The 23,182-nt window shown below is 41.7% G+C and overlaps 1 protein-coding gene across 1 annotated transcript in view; it reads right to left on the bottom strand.

Moving 5' to 3' along the window:
• The window catches only part of DDX10 (DEAD-box helicase 10), a 167,335-nt gene that overhangs the window by 4,132 nt on the left and 140,021 nt on the right, over positions 1 to 23,182 (bottom strand). Inside the window, exon 17 of the mRNA XM_053385784.1 lies at positions 9,127 to 9,251. Within this exon, the coding sequence (XP_053241759.1) occupies positions 9,127 to 9,251 (125 nt within the window). The remainder of the gene's footprint in view (positions 1 to 9,126; positions 9,252 to 23,182) is intronic.

Below are 23,182 nucleotides of genomic sequence, written 5' to 3'. Positions count from 1 at the left end.
TGTAGCCACGAGCAGGAGCTTTTCAGTGGCGATTGGGTGTGTGATTTGTGGCTGTGTCAAGGGCTGATGTGGATTGGCTGCCACTGCGTCAATTGGGTGTGTGACTGGCAGCTACTGGCGGTGAGCGGGCAGATGCTTGTTTTCTTCTGCGACATGCGCAATCGGCAGCATATGCGAGTTGGGTGAGTGATTTTCGGGGTGTTCCCCTCCCAAAAAAGCTCAACAAATCTGGGCAATTCCCCCATTTTCTTAAATTGGAGTCCCCAAAAGTAGGGGGCGTCTTATACATGGGGGCGTCTTATGCACGGGAAAATATGGTAATAAGATGCATGAGATGATATCCTGAACTGCAGGTATGCATACACCTGGGGGAGGTGTGTGCGTGTGGACTGCAAAAAGTGAAATGAAATGCATTCTCCGCTTCCTTTTGTGCATTTCATTTCCCTCTGACCTCACTCTTTACATCCCAACTATATGTATGGATACCTGCAACTCAGGATAACGCTTCATGCATCTGATGAGGTGGGCTGTAATCAACAAAAGATTATGCCATAATACTTTTGTTAGTTTCTTAGGTGCCACAAGAGTCTCCGTTGTTTCTCACTGCAAAAGGCTAACAGGGCTACTCCTCTAGAAATAAGTTTCTTAAGGAAGCTGATCTGCCAGCAGCATGCAGAGCAGGGAGTTTAGGGATAGCCGGTCCCTCAAGAACTGCCGTTTTGCTAATCAAGGACACTGGGCGGCAAGCCACACACATACATTTTAATTTGCAAGGCCATGGCGAGAATTCTAATGAAGATTAATTAATGCAGACCCTTCTGCAGAGCCCCTGCGCTGCTTCTTCCTCACTCAGTGTCAGAATGTTGACTGCACACTGCAGTAGTAATGAAAATACATTGTGTGTTGTGTTATTCTCCTTTTTCCCCCATCCATTCTTCCTAATGCACACTGAAAAAGTTCTAAAATGAGGTTTATGAAGGAAGCAAGGAATAAGGTTGATCTTGCCTGAGATTCATTATAGGTTCAAGTGCACCCAAATTCAGAAGACTCAATGAGGCTGTTTTGGGCAAACTAAGTAACAGGAACACAGGATGAGCCAAAGACAATTAAAATGGAAATTAAATTAAATTAATCTGGGCAAAGTGAAGGTTGTTTCTCCTTTAATGGATTAAACGGCCAACAAAAAATTCTACTCGTCTACCAGTATGATTAAGTTGCATGGGTGATGTCACATTATTACACTCTTATTATCGGTGACTGTTTAAAATAGTTTGCAATGCTTATTGCATCGGAATGGCATGTTAAAATGGATTTAATGGGGACAATCTGACAAATTAAGCCCACTGAGAATCAATGGGTATTTGAGCACCTATACTGTGCTAGGCTGTGGCTGTTTTATGTCTGCTTTCACTCTAAAGGTAAAGGTAAAGGGACCCCTGACCATTAGGTCCAGTCGTGACCGACTCTGGGGTTGCGGCGCTCATCTCGCTTTATTAGCCGAGGGAGACAGCGTACAGCTTCCGGGTCATGTGGCCAGCATGACTAAGCCGCTTCTGGCGAACCAGAGCAGCGCACGGAACGCCGTTTACCTTCCCGCCGGAGTGGTACCTATTTATCTACTTGCACTTTGACGTGCTTTCGAACTGCTAGGTTGGCACGAGCAGGGACCGAGCAATGGGAGCTTACCCCGCTGCGGGGATTCGAACCGCCGACCTTCCGATCGGCAAGCCTAGGCTCTGTGGTTTAGCCCACAGCGCCACCCGCGTCCACTTTCACTCTTCCACTCTAGCTGCTCTCAAATGGGCTCCTCTGCAATACCAAACCTAGTTATTTCAGCATCAGCAATCTTGTTTTCAGTTGCACAGTGTCAACTGCCAGCTTGCATTGTTAGTCCCGGGCAAAAGTCAGAGTGAGATTCCTAAAGTTGTGCTTTACTCACTCCTTCCCTCATTCCTGCTTGGTGGCAAGTTCAGGGCAGCCTTTACGAGATTAGTTTCCTTTGGATGAAAGCATCGGAGACATCAAGTGTATTTGCAATCATTTGTTCATTTGCACAGGTTCAGCAGATATTGCAGGGGTGCAGGAGCAATCACACAATCATCACGGATAATGTATAAAGTCTTTCAGCCTCAAAGCCAAGCAAGAATAGATCAGAAGCAAATTCAACTACTTGCTTCTCAGCCATCTCAAGTATTCTCTCTTAGCACTCTGAGGCCAGAGAAACTGGCTTCAACATCTACTGCTTAATGGAGGGCAACCTCACTTAATTCTAAACTAGAATTAGGCAAAGAATAGCCATATACAGTGGTACCTCTGATTACATACTTAATTCGTTCCGGAGGTCCGTTCTTAACCTGAAACTGTTCTTAACCTGAAGCACCACTGTAGTTAATGGGGGCCTCCTGCTGCCACCGCGCCGCCAGAGCATGATTTCTGTTCTCATCCTGAAGCAAAGTTCTTAACCTGAGGTAATATTTCTGGGTAAGCGGAGTCTGTAACCTGAAGCGTATGTAACCTGAAGCGTATGTAACCCGAGGTACCACTGTACAACATGGCAGGTATGTACAAGTCAAGTCCATAAAGCTCAGGTTGATTCTGACCTGCTTGGTTAGTTTGAACTGTGGTTAGCTCAGAACCCCCCAAATTTAGATGTTACTAGAAATTCTGGAAGAAGGAAGTGCTTCTTATGCCCTCTTCACAGAAGGAAAAGTTATCTTTCCCTTCACCCACCTGTATGCTCTCTGGGGGTCCTCCTAAATAATGTGGAATGAGGTGTGGGAGAGGAGAAGATGGGAAACTTACCTTTCATGAACTTCCAGATGTTAACTTACTTACACCAAGACTTACTAAATAACTATGCTCCTCACCCTTCGATAATCTCTTCCAGCAACAGATCTCATTACAATATTTTAGAAATTAAAGGTATACCTGGTTTTAAACCTTTAAAACTAGCAAAGCTCACATATGGCCTATGTTCAAAATGAGGGCTGAATAAAAATAATGGCCCACAAAAAAGCAGCAAACATACTAAAACCTAAACCATAACGTGCCACTAGCTCATAATGAGGCCGGCAACCAATCATCTCCTGCTTTGGTCACCAAACCTTCATCTCCCAATTCCTTCAGGCTCTAAACTTCATCTTCAGTCCACTGAAACTGCAGCTGCCAAAACTGTCTTTGTTCTCCATCATTCACTGCTACACAGCTTGTGCCCCCTCCACCGCGCTGCACACAAGATTAAAACGTCCTTCAGCAGCCTATGCTTTAAAGCCCTCAAACCACCTCTAGCCATTCCTAGGACCCACCCTCCTCCTCCTGTCTTCTCTGCTCCGTCTTTTGTTTTTCTTCCCTTCCTCCTCCCTGCCTTCTTCTGAACCATCACAGAGCATTTTCTTTCTTTATTTAAACAGATAGATCTGTGTCACTTCTCTGAAGCTCAAAGTGGCTTGCAACGGGACCCTATTAAAACAAAAGACCAATACTAGTAACATTTGCAAAATGGGAAGTAAGTACGTAAGTAAATGAAAGAAGGCCTTTACATCCTCTCTGAAAGGCTATCAGAAAGCATCTCAGGTAAAGCTCGTTATCCGTTCCTTAGGGCATTCGTGTATTTGGCTATGCTCAATCTAGGCAGCAAAACTGGCCTTTGCTTGTTTTGGAGCAGTGCATACTTCTGGGCTAAGCACACTTAAAAAAGTGGGCCACAACCACAAAAGGCACTAGAGATAAGTGAAGTGCTATGTGAACTGCCCTGAGACCAAATTTAATAAATAAAAATAATATACTCCATTGCAAGGCTTCTGCATTCTGTGTAGAACATGGGGCTCAATCCGCAGTCCACATATGCCTTTACTCACACATTTGCTGGAAAATGCTACTGGACATGGCTTGGAAGCAGGTTTGCCTTCACCTTTCTTCTTAATCAGTGCAGCTAGAGGAAGGCAGATATACTGGGATGGCTCAGTTGGTAGACCACAGAATCATAGAATTGTAGAGGTGGAAGGGACCCTGCTTCAAGGTGTTAGGATGGAGGCCATGTTTGTGACCAACAAGGCCAGAGCATTTTGAACACTGGCCTCCTGAGCCTCTGCTCCCTTGCACCTTGCCTACTTCACCATAAATAAACAAAGCAACAGACAAGAAATGGGATATGTGGAGAAAACAAAGAAGCTCAGTGTTCTGCCTCCCACTCAGACCACAATGAGAGTAAGGAAGAGGTCCTTATTGAGGCAGATTAAAAGTATTGGGTAGAGAGTCAGAGCAGCCCCAAAGCTCAGACTAAGCAACAGGAAAGGTCGGACTAGCTAGATTAGGAGCAGCTGTCCAATATTAGGGAAAAGAGTTCAGAACTGTTTGCTAGCAATGGAGCAGTCCCAACAGGTTGACACACCTACCTGCCTGCCAAGCTTTGAAAGGCAAGGTGAAGCAAGTTTCCTTTGTGAATCTCCTGTGCTTTACAGGAACGCTTAGCATTCAGAAATGCATTATGTTGAGGAAATTGGGTCTACTCCCAATGGCAGAAGAGCTGCAGAGTCTTGGGTGGTTTGGCTGCACTCTGTCCTTCTGACTTTGCTTCTTACACCCCCAGCAGTTGGGTCAATGCCCACCCTGGACCCTACAGATGCTCCCTGAGGTGTCCTGTCAGAGAAAGCCACCCAGAGCTTCCAGATTCTAGGAGAAGGGAGCACCTACCTCCTCTAGCCTTCAGTCCCTGCTTTCAGGCCCTACCTTCTGCAGCAAGTGGAAGAAGCAATTTAGGGGAGGAAATCCTCCACTGTAGGAAAACAGCAGAGGACCACTTCACCAGTCCATTCTGAGAATGAACAGGGATTATGGAGCAATCTGCATATGAGTCCCAAAGAAGAACAGCTCTCAAACTGTAGCTTGTAAAAAAATAATAATCCTGGTTTATATTATAACTCCTCTAACTGCTCAAAATTAAAACCACATAGTTAGTGGTAGTCAGGGATGAGAATTCATCTTAAAAGAACTGACAAATCTGAGGCCTAGACCAGGGGCCAGCAAGGTTTACCTCGCCTGGGCCGGTTCACTCCAGCAGAGATCCCTCTGTGGCCCGGATTGCACACATGCCTGCAATTTCCAGCGTCTTCCTCTGTGCAGACGTGATTTCTGGCACCACAGAAGTGAGTCCCCATGCCACGCTGTGCTGGTTTAGCACAGCGCACAGGGCTTTGCCGAGCAGGCGGCTTGGGGCCCGGTTAAACAGCCCCCGTGGGCAGCTTGTGGCCCATGGGCCTTAGGTTGCCTACCCCTGGCCTAGACCATGGCGGTCACATTTAAAAGTGAATGCTGAGGTGAATAGTCCTATACGTAAGAGATTAACTGGAGGTGATGCAAAGTCCAATCACAACTTTGTTCTAATTCAAAATTTCTTTTCAAAAATGGCTGAGGAACTGGATCTATTAAGAATTCAATCTGGCTGCCTAATGAATATTTAGGGCACTCACCTGCTGCTTCCATACCCTACCCGACCCCCGACAAATGCTTTGTCTCATTAACTATTTAACATTATGATAGCCTTAAACAGAAATATGATAAATGTTCCTAGATATACCAAAAATTCATCTTGCATTACATGCTTGGATTCTTTAATTACTCATCTGGTGGAGGGGATAGCTCGAAGCCGTTTTCATTTAAAGGCAAATTTAAGAGAGTGGGTTATGTATAGCTTCCCTCGCAGGAGGTGGGAGATGAGTATGGCTGAAAAAATTAGCAATTTAAAGAAAAGAACAGAAAGCTTTCCACAACCAGAGACAGATCATTTACCTTTTGCTATTTCCTTCGATATAAAGCTTCTAAGGGAGCAATCCAAGATCTCCAAGGGTGAGCAAGCTAGGATCCAGTTGATTTCTGGCTCAACCAGATGATTCCTGATGCAGCTGGACTATGCTGACATAAGCCCCATGTCCCGGTTCAGCCAGGGATATGACAGCGTAATTCCCTCATCCCACCACAGCTGGCTCAGTTAAGATCAGTGGATCTTTTACTGGCATAAGCCCTGCATATGGGTGTTTCAGGGGAGTGGCAGGGCAGGGCAGGGAGGACTTCTGCTGGATCCAAACTCTGTTCAGCTTGGTCTCATGACCTGGCAGCATGACAAAACTTGCGTCAGGGAAAAAGGTGGCATAAGTCAAATTCTATTTTCAAGGGTTGTTTTCCTCCTCTCCTATGGTAGCAGCCTTGCTCCTGAGCGGAGTGTGGAATAGGGCAAATTTAAGTCGTCCTAATTTAACATAAAGGTAAAGGGACCCCTGACCATTAAGTCCGGTCACGAACGACTCTGGGGTTACGGTGCTCATCTTGCTTTACTGGCCAAGGGAGCCGGCATTTGTCCACTTCCGCAGACAGTTTTTCCGAGTCATGTGGCCAGCATAACTAAGCCGCTTCTGGCAAAACCAGAGCAGCGCACGGAAACACTGTTTACCTTCCCATGTGCTTTCGAACTGCTAGGTTGGCAGGAGCTGGGACCGAAGAACGGGAGCTCACCCCGTCGCAGGGATTCGAACCGCCAACCTTTCGATCGGCAAGCCCAAGCAGCACAGTGGTTTAACCCACAGCGCCACCCGCGTCCCTAATTTAACATAAGCCAGTGTAAATTCCACTGGCTTCCTATACTTAAGATTGCTCTGTAAGCCTGGTTGTATTTTTTTTTTTAATGAGGGTACATTCTTCTTTTACAAAGAAACAATCTCTAACACATTTAAGTCCTAGAATTGCAAAACCAACATGCATATCATTGTTATTAAAGTATTGGAAAAACGAACAGTCTGGGTATGTGATACCGTAAGGACTGCATTCTCTCAGAGGCAGCATTCTAGGATCCTTTCCTGTCCAAAGTACGATGGGCAGTGACCCAATGCAGGGACATCATGTCAGTGACACCAATATGAACCTCCCTCCACGGGAGAAGTCAGCTCCTCTGCCTCCTCCTGGTTTTTAGAGAGCAGGCCCTCTTTCAATAATGTTTGGATCTAGAGAGCTTTACCCATTTAAAGCAGATTATTTATGAACATTTGGTTTTATTTACAAGAAGCAGCAGTGGCACAGAGTCTGAAAACAGAAGTAGGGTTCAGATGTGGGAGGTCACCAGCTCCTAACCAATCAGGTCAGACCTAGACAGACCGAGAGTCACCACTAACCAACCAACCTCCCATCATCCCAGTCTGGGGTGAATGGAAGTTGGAGTCCAACAACAATTGAAAGGTGTCACGTTGGCTACCGCTGGCATAGATATTGCTGTGACCATGTGCAGTAGCATCCATGAACACCAGGGGCCATTGGGAACCATGGGAAATGTTCATGGAGCCCTGGGATGCTAGGAACCTTGGGGATGACCTTCCCACCTGTGGAGATATTGCTATGCATACTTCTTTTATATAGGAGATTACTTATTGATTATTTACTATCAAGCAGAAGCTGTTTTTACTAATAATGGTCCGTAGAAACTGCCCAGCTGCTGCTTGGAAGGGCAGAGAGCAGCATGGAGGACTCTTGGAATAGGAGGAAGCTGGGCAAAAACAGATCCAATTAGGTTTGGCTTGGATTCAGGCATTTGTATGCAGGAAATTATATTACTTTTCTTTGATCAGGGCAGGAGGGAGGAAACCATGGCGGCAGTAGTACCACGGGGAGGAGGGGTAGGCTAGATGCATCAAGACTGCTGGTGTGCTTGTATCTTATATCTTCGTTCAATTGTAGAGATGGACAGGCAGTGAATACATTGTAATCTCCCCCTTTTTATTACATATATGCATTCTCCTAACCAGGAGGCAAACCCTTTGCAAGAGTAGGTCCTCAAGCTTTGCGAAAATGACGACAAACTGGATATCTCGAATATTTCCAATCAAGCTTCCACACAAACGATTCGGTGCAACGTGGTGTGTCCTGGCTCACAAAAAGAAATGTGTGACCCAATTATATTTCACACAGAAGCACAGAAGAAGCACTTGAGGTGGACTTACTTCCCCTTATTCTACAGTTAATCAATAGCCCAGCCAGCCACAAGGCTTTTATGCTGTGCCATGAAGCCTGCCAACAGACTCCACTGGGCTCTTAGTAGCAGCAAATTCCTGAACCATGCAAGGTCCACTTGTAATCCCACAGCTACAGAAAACAGACAGCCTCAGAAATGACAGCACGCCACTGGCCTGCAGGTCTTTCTCGATCTTCATGGTATGGTAATGAACAAAAAATAAGGGCAAAAATGACACTGTAAGCTTTTTCTGAAGCATTTGGCAGGGGGTGGGGGAGAGCCCAAACCAGCAGTCAGTGATGTGGTACTCAATATGACTAAACTAAGCTGAAAAGTGTATTGGCTTTTTCACCATCCAGAGGACTTTGTTGAATGGGCAGCACTGTATAGAAATGTCATAAATAAATATAAATAAATAAGCAAATCCTTACCAAGGCCATGAAAGCGCTGCTATGCTGCAGGGATTTCAAATCTGACTTGCTTACTAAACAGCTAGGAACTTGGTAGGAAAGAACGTAGAGGCCAACTGATACACTGCATGGTTTAAGGATGGAAATGACAATGGACCCGGTTGAGCAAAATTTCTGTTCTTTAGGGACATGCAAGATGGACAGGAAAACATGCTTTTGTGGAACAATGGACAGACAAGCTATGCTGCTCAGCTTATTTTTCAAGCTAGGCTACTCGGCACGAAACAATTTTTATAAGCTGCTCTAAGAAAAGAGTGGGACATAAGCAAATAAATAACAGCATAAGGTGCCAATTGGGATTTTCCAAACCTGATCCCCAAATACATGGTAAATTGCCATAGCAGCGCATGAACCAGTATTGGGGCTGAAGACATCATCAAGATTAGTCAAGCAAGGTGCGGTTCCACAACCTCTTCAAGGGTCCAACACCACAAAATTGCTCTCTGCCGTTTTCATATTCTCAAGAAGATACATGAATGAAAGCAGCTGAACATCCAAACATCAGCAAACGTGAAGGAACTTCAGATCATTGGTTTATTTGACTGTGGCAGAATAGTTATTTGCCACGGGTAGTTTTTGATTGGTTAAAGGTTTTGATAATATGGAAGGTGAAGACAAAGGGAGGGAGAGAGAGAGACCGTATTATCAAGATGCAAGACATACCCATGGCTTTCTGGATCAGCCTCTTGGTCCGAGTCTGTATATCTGTCAGGGTCTGGAAGGATGCTTGGATCAAAGTCATCATCACTTTCACTGCGATCCAGAAAGGCGACACATTCCTCTTCCACCTGAGTGAAACAAACAAAATACAGAATTAGACACCTCCATATTTCATGTTCCTTCAAAAATGTGTGTCGGTGTGTTTCTTCTTTCCTGGTCATTTTAGTCCAGTCCAGCAATTAAGCCAAGATTTGCGTACAGCTGGTGATGCATCAGAGGAGAGTTTAACCACCAGCCCGGGTGTGGTTGACAGGCTCAGCCAAACCTTGACTTAGTTGCTGTGTTGAGCTAAAAGGACCGAAGAGGAGCAAAGTGGCTATAGGCTCCTCCCCAAGAGACCTCACGTTTGCACCAAGCCATGGTTCGGTTTGGTGCTACAGCCTCCATCCTGCTCATTCACATAGCACTAAACCATGGTTTAGCACTGTGTGCAAACCAGCCCATTATGTACTCATTGCTACTCCCCTCGGGAATCCTTGAAAAAGACAAGATGCTTGTCCAAATCTACCACTGATAGTTATGATGGGCACTTTGCTAGCATACTCTAATGTTAAAAAGAAGAGTGTTTCACTAACATCTCTTAATATTTAAAGAACTTTTTTTTTTTTACAATAACTATCTCTTTCCAGTGGCCTTAATCTCTGATTACAAGATCCTTTTTAGAAAACTTCATTTCAATCAACTTGTTTTTATTTACTAGTTTTCCATCCCTCCAAAGCAGCCCAATAAAACAGCAACACAATACAATAAAAACACATTATTCCCTCTGTTAACTGCTTTTATATTATTATGAACAAGCAGAGCCAACAACACAGTAATTTTGTGCTTTTCTTGCAAAGTTCCTCTGGTTGACCTTTGGAGTCAGGGAGAGCGCAAGGGGACATGGAGGTGAATTATGGTTTTGACACCCCTGCAAGAGTCCTTTACTGCTTCCCAAAAAAACTCTCTTGTGCTATTTTAAAGGTCACAGAGAAAGAGGAGAAGGAGGAGGAAATCAGATTTATTATAAAAAGCCAATATATAAAGTTGGGTGGGGGGCAGTTAAGCCTGGAATATTCACTCTCAACAAACAATAGTAAACCATGGCTCATAATGATCAATAAAACCAAGAGATAGATTCACTTTACACAGCAAACTACCAAAAAGAGAGGGAGGGAGGAGTGGGGGCAGGGGAACAAAACAGACAGATGCCTTGCTGAGGGCAGCTTGACAGATTGGTTGCTTGGTCTTTTTCCTTCTTCCCTACCAACCGTAGAGATGCATGTGTGAAGTACAACACCACAGCTAATTTTGTCACCCAGCATTCTGGTTACAGTCCAGGTGCAAAGCAAGCGAAGGCACCTGCTTTCTCACTGGTGTGATGAAGTGTCACGCTTCCTACGTCCACCTCACCACAAAACAAAAAAAGAAAAGAGGAATGTGCAAAGAGGGAAATGCACCCAAGACAGAACTCTGCAGACAAAATGACAAAGATTTATAGAGATGAGATATTCGTTCACCTCAAAGTCACTTCTGTTGAATGAATCGTTTGCCAAAGAGAACACAACAAGAACACAACTGCTTGAAATATGGCAGGTTTAGTATGGCGGGTTCATTATGGCTATATAAGCTATAGTTCAGCCTTCGCCAACATATGCTCACCAGACATTTGGGAGTAAAACTCCCATCAGGCCCAGCCAGGACGGTCCTACTGTGTTGGCAGAGGCTACTATAGTAGAAAAAGACTTTTGTATTTATTCTGTTTTTCTCCATATTGCTGTTTCTTTACATCTGATGATCATCATCATCATCTGTATGGCATAAGCCCCCTGCCCCCATGGTTTTTCAAGATCGCTCTGAGTAGGTTTTAGTTGCCCTCTGTGATGCTATCACAATATCACTACATGACCCTTGACCTTTGTGACTAGACCAGGAAGCATTGACCTTGCTCTAAATCAGTGTTTCCCAAACATGGAGCTCCAGCTGTTTTTGAACTTCAATTCCCATCATCCCTGACCACTGGTCCTGCTAGCTGGGGATGATGGGAGTTGTAGTCCAAAAACAGCTAGCTGGGAAACACTGCTCTAAATAATCTTTGCTTGCCCTCAGCGACATTAGCAACAGCAAACTGCGATGGGCTCTGCAGCATGTCACCAAATAATTCCTGACTGGCTGGGATCACCGCTGGAAGACAAAAGAACCCCTAAAGCTGATAGGGGGAACGGGCAGGAATGATGTGTGTAAGCATTTACCTATTTTAAGGTTTTGCTTTTTTAAAAAAATTGGAGAAAATATTCTGGTATCTTCAGGAAGCATTGCTTTCAATCAAAAAATTAAGATAGCTGAAAAGCCATTGCAGGTCTCTTCAATAAAGAGTTGACAAAATACTTTTATCGTGCAATTTAGAACCTTTGCAACATTGACATCCTGTTTTGAAAACTAATTTGCACTGACTTCAGTGGAATCTACGTTCAGATAAACATGATCAGAGTAATAAGTCTAAGCTTTATGAGGACCTTCCCAATCTACTGTATAACAAAATACAGGATGCTGAAAAACAAAGCTCTTTCTTCTCTAATGCCTCATTCTGATGAGATTCAGTAAGATTAGGGAAACACAAATTATGACAAAACTGACAAGTAAAGACAGGGAAACAAAATGCAGAGAGAAATTATCTTCCTTTTAAGGCAGAAAAGCATAACCACCCAGAGCCTAAATCTTTCTTATTCTTTTTCCACATTACACAAAATGTACTTGACGTGCCTACATTCTCTTATCTCACACACCCTTTTGTCACTTTCAAGGTTCACGGCAGTCACGGCTGTCAGCCCATGTACAGAACGTAATTCTCAAAAGTAGTCTTGTGTTCAAACATTTCAACACATCAGCCTCCTTCAGGGAGCTCAATATCTGCCCCTTGGGGAAATGTGTGCACAAGAGAAATGGGTTTATATAACTTTTATGGAACTTCTCAGTAACTTTGCTTACATTGCAGTTGGAAGGAAAATGATGCAGAAAATGCTACATTTTCCTCTCTTTTTCAGTGCTAGGAAAACCCATTAAGGAATACTGTATGGATAAACAATATCTTTTAAAAGGACTTATGTTAACTGGTGGATTTTTTTAAACTGCTTTGTTTCTTTATACAACAAATTCCCTATGTCATATGACAAACTTATAGCTCTCATCAATTGCAAAAGGTGATGTGTATCTTTAAAACCCTAAACAGTTTGCATTCCAAACACCTACAGTAGTGCCTATTCCCAAATGAACTTGCTTATATTCTAATATATTCTGCCAGGGCCCTTCTCCATGTACCTTTTTCATCAGATTGATTTGTGCCCTGATCATTCCCCAAAGAGGTTTATTTAGCACCAATGTTGCAATAGTTTAGATACAGGGCAAAACATTTTCCTTTATCTGGATATTTCAATAGATTTTAATTCACTGCATCTGACAAAATCTTAATCTGCTTTAAGATTTTATTCTCTTTCTTTTATCCTTGTTTTTTGTGTATTACTTTACTCAGTGTGAGGCACATTAATCAGCTTTCTTGTGTTTATACAGCTGAGTTTTATTTTCAACAGATATGTAGTTTTCTGACCCCTTGTGACTTGGAAAATACACTTGACTTTTCAAAGTCCTTAAACCAAGGAAAATAAATTCAATTAAAAAAAACCCTCAACAACATAAAGTTTAACTATCTAATTTCACACTATGGTTTTGACCTTTGAGATTAAAAAATGAGGGTTCTCCCCCTCTCCGCCCGCACTCCTCCTATGTTGGCTCTGAACATAAAATAAGGATGGTTCATCACAGATACTGAAAATGTCACACGCAACATGAAATTTAAAGTTTAGTGTGGCAAGCTATGTGTTATATACTGGAGGTCCAAAACGTTTTTCCCCAGGAGAGTTTGGAAGTAATAAACTAAGCTCCTGAATATTCAAACAGCCCACTTCCAGATACTGATTCATTATGGGCCAGTGTCATGGCGCCTAACCTCAGTAGGGGCTGCAATACCACAAGGATATAGGGTATAGGCTACTCCATACAGGGGAGAACCTTCAGTTTCTCCCATATCCTTACCCTTGCCCTCAGACTCAGAATACGAGTCCCCAACAGCATCTGAGTCTCCCCAACCTTGCAGGGGCTGATGGGTACAAAACCAGGTACATGTGACTTAAAAACACACAGCTTGTTCCTGCAACAAGGCACGGTCAACGACAACACATCCCTTGTCAGTGTAATAAGACTCCAAGCTCTTTGCTGAAGCAACATCTCTTTACAGCTGCACTGGGGAAAGGCCTTAGCACAGCTTTGCCTGCAATGGTCCTAGGTTTAGCCCCTGACATCCTCACGTAGGGCTGGGAACAAACTTTTCTCTGCAGAGCTGCTGCCAGTCAGTCTGGACAGTCCTGAGCTGTATGGGCCAAAGGCCTAACTCAATGTAAAGCAACTTCCTATGTTCGCAGGAGAAAGGGTTCCAGCCAGCAGGACCCACAAGGAACTTCCGCTGGTTTTGACTTAATAAGACATATACTTTAAAAGATGTGATCTGATAGGTAACCCTGCCTGCCCAGGAGACATTCAACAGGAGTGCGTCCACTTCCCCTGCAACCTTCAAACCCCAGCAGAACAAAATCTTCAAAAATTGAGCCAAAGGTTTCTGGAGGATATAGTAATTTATAATTCTGAATATACAGGCATTCCCCCCATTTACACACGCACACAACCGTGTATATGCACAGCACCAAGAAATAGATTGTTACACGCCTGTATAACAAGAATATCTGTTTTACCATGGAGAAAAACAAGCTGACAAGATCAACCCTCAGAACATATTTGGACAAGAATTCCGTTATCTGAAATATGTGTGAGATCAAAGTCTTTGGTTTGTGTGTGACCTTCCTGAATCCCCAACAAGAAATGTATGAGCAGGAAGCATTGCTCACAGGGTTCCCTAAATGTTTCCATGGAATGCACTTGCCTGGACCACTTTAGCTTGAAAACCAAGCCCTCCATGGTTGTTCACAGCCACCATTGAAACGTCCCATTTGTGATTCCTCTAACAACCATAGTAAACTCTCATTTAGAGGTCATGTTGCATTTTTTCAGCCAGTGTACAAACTGCTGCCGGAAAGCTGTTTTTGTGCATAGCATAGTCCACATATTACAGTTCTCCATGTAAATATGACCCTCTTGTAATGTGTGATCCGTCTCCACATTTACAGAAGGTCACTTTCATCTCTCTCTTTTTAATGCAGGTATTAAAGTTGTCTCTACAGAATACGATAGTCTATGAAACACCAATTTTTCATCTGCTAGCACATTACGTTTCCAAGCTGCTCATTCATTTGTCTCTTTATTACAGGAATACTTGACAAATCCTTATACTGTGTAAAGAGTGTAACTTATCTACAGCAAGCAAGATGAAATACATTCTGTGATTGATGACTTGTGTCTAGCTTTCATAAAAATAGGAAACAAGGCTTCTCAACTCCTAGAAGATTACATTTGGGGACAATGCGGATAAGAGTGATCAAACCAAAGGGCTGTTGAGGCTGCAGTTATTAATGCTATATATTATTCTTCAAGTGTTATGCAATTGAAACATCTTAAATTAATTTAGTGAAAAGTAATGATATCTGATACAAGACTTTGTTTGTTTTATTGTTCATATACCTTCCCTGTAGTTATCTGTCAAGTGTGCCAAGGAAATCTGTCACAGATGGAAAACAAGTAAATATTTGTCTCAATTTGGTAGGGGAAATGGAAAATGCAAACTATTATGTACCAGTCTGGCCTCTACCATTCTTTGGCCATCTGGGTTATTTTCTCAGGTAGGTCTTGGAGAATACATTACACTGGTGCTCCACCATCTCCTTTGTACCATCACAACATCTAGGATGACCTGAAAGGTGCCTTCTTCACTATACAGTAGACCAGTGTTTCCCAACCATGGGTCTCCAGCTGTTTTAGACTACAACTCCCATCATCCCTAGCTACCAAGACCAGTGGTCAGGGATGATGGGTATTGTAGTCTGAAAGCAGCTGGAGACCCAAAATTAGGAAACACTGCCATAGACACATCCATTCTGAACAGCAAGGGCACTTAAGTATGTATTTTCAGTAACTGTCCCACAACCTACGAGGCCACCTTATTCTACACGTGCCCACTCAACCGCTTTGGTCGGCAGAACTGGCACTACTAAAGGTGGCCACATAATATCTGTTTCACATTTGTAAGATCGCGATCATTTAGGCTGACAGCACTTACACTAGGGAACTTAGACTGCCTCTTGAGATCAAGCAGCTGCCTTCACTGTGCTCTATTTAGAATAGGATGAACATCCAACAAATCAAATAAATACGCACATGTCCTTGCACATGCAAACAGAACAAATATGAGACACTAAGGCAGGACCCACTTGCGGAACGCAACTCAGACCAGAGATCCAGTGAGTGTGATCTGTGTTAAACCAGCAGAGGTGCCATTTATTTTCAGGTTGGAATTATGCTTACTCCAACAGAATCCCGCACCGGGAATGCAGAAGAGCCAGGAGTGAAACTCACTTGTTTTTCTTTAGAGTCAGTTTATGAACACCATCCCAATGTAACTAGGCTTGCATTTGTTTGTGCTCAGCAGAGAATGGTAACACACATAAGTATGATAACATGTGTAAAGCTTGGTTTCTGGAGATAAGCTCCATCTCGCAAACGCGTCTAAATGAGATGTCTCCAACCTATTCAGCTGTTTGTTGTTTTTGTTTTTGTTGCTTTTAAAAATCTCAGTCATTTCTTGAAATATCTAAGTTGGACTACTTGTATAAGTGTACGCATTACTAGCTAACAAGTAGCTTTGATCTGAGTAATTGAGCTCAGAATTCTTTTCTTTTCTTATTTTACCAAAATGAAATAGTGTTCCCAAAAAGTTATTATCCATGCAGGAAAGAAAATACTGAGGTAAAAAACCTAACCATTTGTGGTTTACATGAGAACTCAACTGTAATCTCCAAAAGGCAGGAGGATAGCATGAAATTATGATGTATTTCCACCTAATTAATTCTCAGTATTAATCTGGATTTTACCATTAACTCAGATCTTATTATATAGTGACTCTTTACTGCAGTTGAAAAGTGGGAGGCAGCCAAAACTGGTAAAAGACCAAACAAAATCCATGCTGAACGTTATCTTATATCGCTTTTTACTGTTGTTGTTCAACTCAAAGAAACAGTGTAGAGATTCAGCAACAGCTGGGGAAAAAAGGACAATTTAATAAGTGTCTGGGAGATTTAGATTTCCCAACAGAAAGTCACTTGGGAATTGAACCACATTTCAACATTGACTTGTTAAAGTCATCTCAAACATTTCTTACTTGAAAAGGGTATATGTGGGCTGGTGCAGGACTGTCAAAAAAAGAAAAGGATGCCCAAGTGGAAGTAAACAACAGCTTGGTTCTCTTGAGTGTGGGATGAAATGATCATGGAATAGCTAACACGAGTGCTATTTTTCTAGAAAAAGAGGTGCTGGAGCTCACCGTCAACTTCTCCCTTGTTCTCTTAGAGTGGCAATAGCGCCCACCTGAGAGGTGTTGGAGCTGAGCTCTGGTGAGCTAAGCTGGAAAAAAGCCTATTTAAGTTAACAACAACAAAAAAAAGTTAAGCAAGCGAAAAACTCTTCTCCTCCTCAAAATGGGAAATATTCAGTATGGATCTTCTGAATAATCCAATACAGTGGTACCTCAGGTTAAGTACTTAATTCATTCCAGAGGTCCGTACTTAACCTGAAACTGTTCTTAACCTGAAGCACCACTTTAGCTAATGGAGCCTCCTGCTGCCGCCGCCGTGCCGCCGGAGCACGATTTCTGTTCTCATCCTGAAGCAAAGTTCTTAACCTGAAGCACTATTCTGAGTTAGCGGAGTCTGTAACCTGAAGTGTATGTAACCTGAAGCGTATGTAACCTGAGGTACCACTGTACCTACCCAAAGCAATGTTTATATATTGTGACAAAGTAAAGAGGCGAGGCAGAGCTTTCTTTTGAGTTGTGTTTTCATCATCAGTTACTGAATGCCTATAATTTTGTTAATAACTATTTACTGAAAAAAATATCTTTTTTTCTCCTTTAAAAAATGAAATTAACTTTCTAAAACTGGGTGATGAACTGAAATTTATCTTGGAACTGCATGGACAAACACACTTGGGTGCTTAAACTAGACCGGGGTCGGCAAACTTTTTCAGCAGGGGGCTGGTCCACTGTCCCTCAGACCTTGTGGTGGGGCCGGACTATATTTTAGGGGGGGAAATGAACACATTCCTATGCCCCACAAATAACCCAGAGATGCATTTTAAATAAAAGCACACATTCTACTCATGTAAAAACACGCTGATTCCCGGACTGTCCGCAGGCCAGATTTAGAAGGCAATTGGGCCAGATCCGGCCCCTGGGCCTTAGTTTGCCTATCCATGAACTAGACTATCAACTTGTGCTCCGGGGTCCTGCCCTTGTGCTCCAGTCCTGCTTATGGGTTTCCTACAGGCATCTAATTGGCCACAGGGTGCTGGACTAGATGGGCCAATGGCCTGATCCAGCAGCCTCTTATTATGTTCTTAACTAGTTACAAGAACAGATGCTGTTGTATGGACAACAGACTTGGCCTCGACAGATACGGTGCTTCTAGAGGGATGTTTCCGCAGGTTTAGCATGCCTGATACACTGGGCTCATTAAAATAATAATAATAATAATAATAATTAAAATTCTTGTGCACCTGGAGGTCTCCCTCAACTCAATGGCTCTATTTGCATGCACTGCAAAGCCAAGGTGAATGGCTTAATTAAACTGTAATGTGGCACAAACCACAAGTACATGCAACAAAAGTGCTTCCATTTTGCTCCTCCCTTCATTCAACCAGCAACAACAAACCATGTGTCTTAGCCAGCACTCCTGGGTTTGTTTCTTTCCAAACAAACCACAATGCAAAGCCCAGGTGTGTTCTTGGCTTCCTGCATACAGCTTGGGCACGTTATGGTTGCAACAGACCACATTAAACTTACGTGCAAATGTGATTATCATCTTAAGGTCCCAGGGCTGGTTACAACAATATAAAATACAACATTAAAAAGAGTTTTAAGAAACGCAACATTACAAAATATGTGATTGTGAGAAACTGGGAGAGTCCTGAAAATATACAGCACAGGTTTAATGACCAGGGTAAAGAGATATGTTTTCAGTATTTTCTGAAAACTGTAGAGTGGTACCTCTGGTTATGTACTTAATTCGTTCCGGAGGTCCATTCTTAACCTGAAACTGTTCTTAACCTGAGACACCACTTTAGCTAATGGGGCCTCCCGCTGCCGCCACACAATTTCTGTTCTCATCCTGAGGTAAAGTTCTTAACCCGATGTACTATTTCTGGGTTAGCCAAGTCTGTAACCTGAAGCGTATGTAACCTGAGGTACCACTGTATAGTGAAGTTGCCAGTTGCACCTCTGTGGGGAGGAAGTTCTACAACTTAGGGGAAGCCACAGAGAATGTTTCTGTGGGCGTGCAACTACCAAGAGAACTCCCTCTGTCAATCTTAGCACCCAAGTGAAAAATAGGGCCAAAGTACCGTGCTGATTGCTACCAGCTGAGAAAGACTGGCGGAGTCAACAAGATGGCACGGCAGCAGAAGTCCCCTTCATGCATTAATCATACGCTGAAAGAGGCTGCAGGGTTACACTGAATATGCACCTTTCCAGCTAATAAGGATAACCTACAAACCTACAGGCATTTGGCAGACTCCTATATATATATATATATATATATATATATATATATATATATATATATATATATGAGAGATAGCGTGCACATATGTGAACAGCATGGATTTGTCAAGGGATGCTACAGCTCTTCATAAAATCATATAATTTTAGAGTTGAAAGGGACCACAAGAGTCATTTAGTCCAACCCTCTACAATTCAGGAATCTTTTGCCCTAAGTGGGGCCTGGGTCCATGGCCGTGAGATTAAGAGTCTCATGCTCTTCTGACTGAACTATCCCAGCAGCCTTCATATTATGCTGCACTGGGATAAATAGTAAATAGGAGTTTATAGCTCCTCTATCTATACTTTCCTAAGACGTCCTGCCATATTGCTGCATACAAGAAGCTTGATAAAGACACAGCACTGTGGTCAGATCTCATTTTCCCTGCATTATTTTTCAAACTGGATTTTTTATATATATAGCACTGTTAAGAATGTGGTATGTTTGTATTTGGAGAATATGCAACTTTCCCTCTCCAGGATAATCATTATGTCAATTTCTCATACTCCCTCTCTATCCCCCAACCTTTTTCAATCCCCAAACTTGCATTAGTTTGCATAAGAAATACTGGGGAAGATTTTGATTTGCCAAAGGATGTTTTATTTGGCAGCTACATATACAAATTGCAGACTGTAAGGTTTGGAAATAATGAGAACTGAAATGAAATAACCTTCCTGCATTTTAAGCATGGCCACTGAACTTAAGCAAAAACTAAATCTGGGGTAAACATTTGTCCCTGGCACTGGCTCCTTTTACATAGCAGCAATTCCGATGTCTGGAATAAATTTGAGAACGTTTTAAAGAGGAGAATGTTTTAAAGATAACTTGTAGTTTTATAAAGATCTGCATTATGCAAAAATAAACACCCTGGAATAAATCTGTTGAGCTTTTATCACCTAACCAGTCTTAAATCTCTTCTTCAGGCATTGAAGAAACCAAACAGCAAGCCCTCGCCCTTGAAAATCTCAGCTTCATTTAAAAAGGAAAAGGGGGAGGAATGTCTCTCATATATGATTATTCAATGATCATTCTAACTGCTGTGTGTACCAATAATTAATTCCTCCCCTCAAATCACGCTTGAAGCATATAACATATTTAGGCCATATGCCCGAATTTTCTCAGACATTACTGGGATTTCAAAGGCAGAATTGACATCCAGGTGGAATTTCTGAAAGGTGGCACCTTGTCCTGGATTTTAGGCAAGTCAATCAAAAAATTGTGGGGTTTTTTTTGGGGGGGTAAAGCTCAACCATTTTGGTGGTTTCCTTTAAAAAAACCTAACATGACTTTTTGAAATATGACAACCCTAACTTATTGGGCTCAATTTCACGTCTAAGGTTTTTCCCCCCATAATTTTGTTTGATTTGCATTTGGTATAATGTTCATGAAATGAAGTACTAACAAGAATTCATTCAAAGCAACAGCAAGCTATTACTTGACTTGGGAACACATTTTTAAAAGAAAAACCTGACTAGCTTTTTAGACCCCCTTTAACTGAATAACTTTCTAAAGAAATGCCGGAAACAACTGATATTATAGTCAAAGTCTTGGTTGTCCTGTTATCTTTTACTCCATGAAGACCCATTTATCCTAAATAGAACCCAGTAAGGCAGACATGTATGTACAAAATATTTTTTTTTAAATGTGATCCCATTGAGATCCTATGTTGAAATTTTGGAGGTAGCTCTTAGAAATATTAAATAATCAATACAATTTTTGGATTTTTAATCATATTAATTTTAGATCAGTATTTAAATTTTTTAAATTTTATAACTTAAATTTAAAATTTAGTGTAAGTTCATTATGTGACATATCATATGGCAATGAAGTCCTAAAGAGATTGGTGCTTTTAGTTCTGACGTATCCTAATCATGGGCTGAGCTTGTAAGGTTTTTGCTTAGTCTGTCAAGACCAAAATTGTCATTAAAAAAAAAAATCAAACCCTCATAACTCAAAAACGGATTGAGATAAAAAATTTGAAATTTTAGATTTGAACTTAGCTTTGATCATTCAACACGTGTACAGAATATTAAGAAAATTGGATGACATGAAGTAAAAAAAAGTTGGATCACTTGATATAGAAAAACTGAATAGAAAAAATGGCAAGGACTGTACTTGTGAGAAAAAACTCCCTTTCCCCCAATATGCTAGGCAACCCAGTCTTCACTGAAAGGTATTCCCTCCCCACTGTGAGGACATTGTGCTACTGTTACATAAAAAGACAAAGTACTCTATGAAGCAAAACAAAAAAACATCTCGTTACCATTATGATCCATCAGTAATTTGTAATAAAACATTCTATGTCCAGTCTTTACCAATCTGCTGCCCTTCAGATGTTTTGGAATACAACTCTTTATTGGCACTAGTCAGTATAGCCTTGCTACAAAATCCTGAAAGTACATAATATGTTTAGAAGGAATCCCCCCGCCCCCCGGAAAACTACTGGAAATACATCAAGTCGCTGGAGTCAATTTGACGGCAAAAATAACTTGTGTACCTTTCTCCTTGTTCAGAATATCTTCGTGGCAAAATGAACACTTTAAGTGATCAGTCGTAAGAAAAAAAAGAACCAGTCAGTTTTCTCACACATGAAAAATGGTCTCTTGCTGTAATCTAATGAACATCTATCTCCGCTACCCCTGAACGCATGAAACTCATCCCAGCGCCACACAATTTTTATTTCAGCAACTCAGAGACTTGCAATTAAAACAGAGATGAGGTTTTAATAGCAATTTCTCTCAATGGTAATTTTATTCTAGTAGATATGCTCAGACAGACTGACCCAAGTACCCACCTTGTATAAAATTAACTAATATGGTGCGCTCAATCAGAAGAATTAACCATCATGGTGCAGTAAATTAGAAGAGGTTTTATAGCAGTGTAACTAGATTTGGCATTTACCTGTTGGAATCAAATATTTTTTGCCAGGAACTGTGTTTCTTTATTGTTTTTAATTAACTGTTATTTTATTATTCAACTTGCTTGGGTGCTTTCTATTAGTGTCTGCATAACAAAAGTCACACATTTATTTTGTCAGGAGGACAGTTTGCTATTTTTTAGTTGCACTTTCCTTAATTATGTGCTAACAACATTGCATAGGAAGATGGAAATATTTTAAAGTACTGTATATTCTCTTCATTGGAAATGCATGATTTTCAGAGAGAGGATAAGCACAATGTTGTTGAAAACACCTCCTATGTTGATACAGAAAAGTCTAGTTTTACAATTACTATTCATACCAAGCAATGATTTTTCTTAAGCTGATATTTAGACTTGAGGGCAATCAAAAATGATAAGAGAAAAACATTGGAAATCTCACTCCCACGTGAGCACTTTCATATTCCATCTATTTTTTCTTTAGGAGGTAGTTCAACTGCTCTGTGCGATTTAACACTCCACACACCCAAATCTCCACTCTTGTTGGTCGTTTTCACTAAAATGGCATTTGAGGTCAATTAGATGTCAATGAAAGTGCATAGGGGGGAAATTAGAACAGAAAACAACCTAGGCAAGGTTTCATTGAAAGGGTCTAAATAATTTCAGCCTGCAACACAGTAGCTCATAAAAACACAAGAAGCTTCCATAATTATACTGAGTAAGACCATTGGGTGAATAGGCAATCACTGCAAGTTCAGACAACATGAGCAGATATATAAAATTTGGGTTTTTGTTCCCAATATGCATCACATTACACTTGCTTAAACTGAATTGCATTTGCTGTTTTATTGAACATTTACCATTTTTTGGAAAGAGCCTATTGATGCGCCTCATTATCTTTTCCTTTTTTTAAACCACTATGAACAAGCATCTCACTGCTTACCCCTAACTCTAGATCATTTATGAAAAAGTTAGAATGGATAGATCCCAATGCTGATTCTTGGGGGACTCCACTTCCTGCTTCCCTGCATTGGGAGAGATGCCCCAACACCTGTGGATGCAGATGGCTGTAAAACTGGCAAAGCCAGGTATCCCAGGTATTATTTAGTTCTACAATTAGATAGGAAATGGAATGGATGCCTGTGATCAAATATTCTCCCACATACGCCAAAGAAATGGGCATAAATCCCTATGATATATAAACCAGTCACTTCAGTGGGCAGAGAAAGAAAGTTTGCAAAGGTAATCAACGTCTGAGGTTTCAATATATATATATTTTTACTTTTAACAATTAGACTTTATAAAATTACAGTGGAGTGGAAAGGCCCATCTAG

The sequence above is a fragment of the Podarcis raffonei genome, chromosome 4 (genome assembly GCF_027172205.1).
Source record: "Podarcis raffonei isolate rPodRaf1 chromosome 4, rPodRaf1.pri, whole genome shotgun sequence".
Taxonomy (NCBI): Eukaryota; Metazoa; Chordata; class Lepidosauria; order Squamata; family Lacertidae; genus Podarcis; species Podarcis raffonei.
The sequence above is the reverse complement of the archived record's forward strand: the minus strand, read 5'-3'. Positions and strand labels throughout refer to the sequence as shown.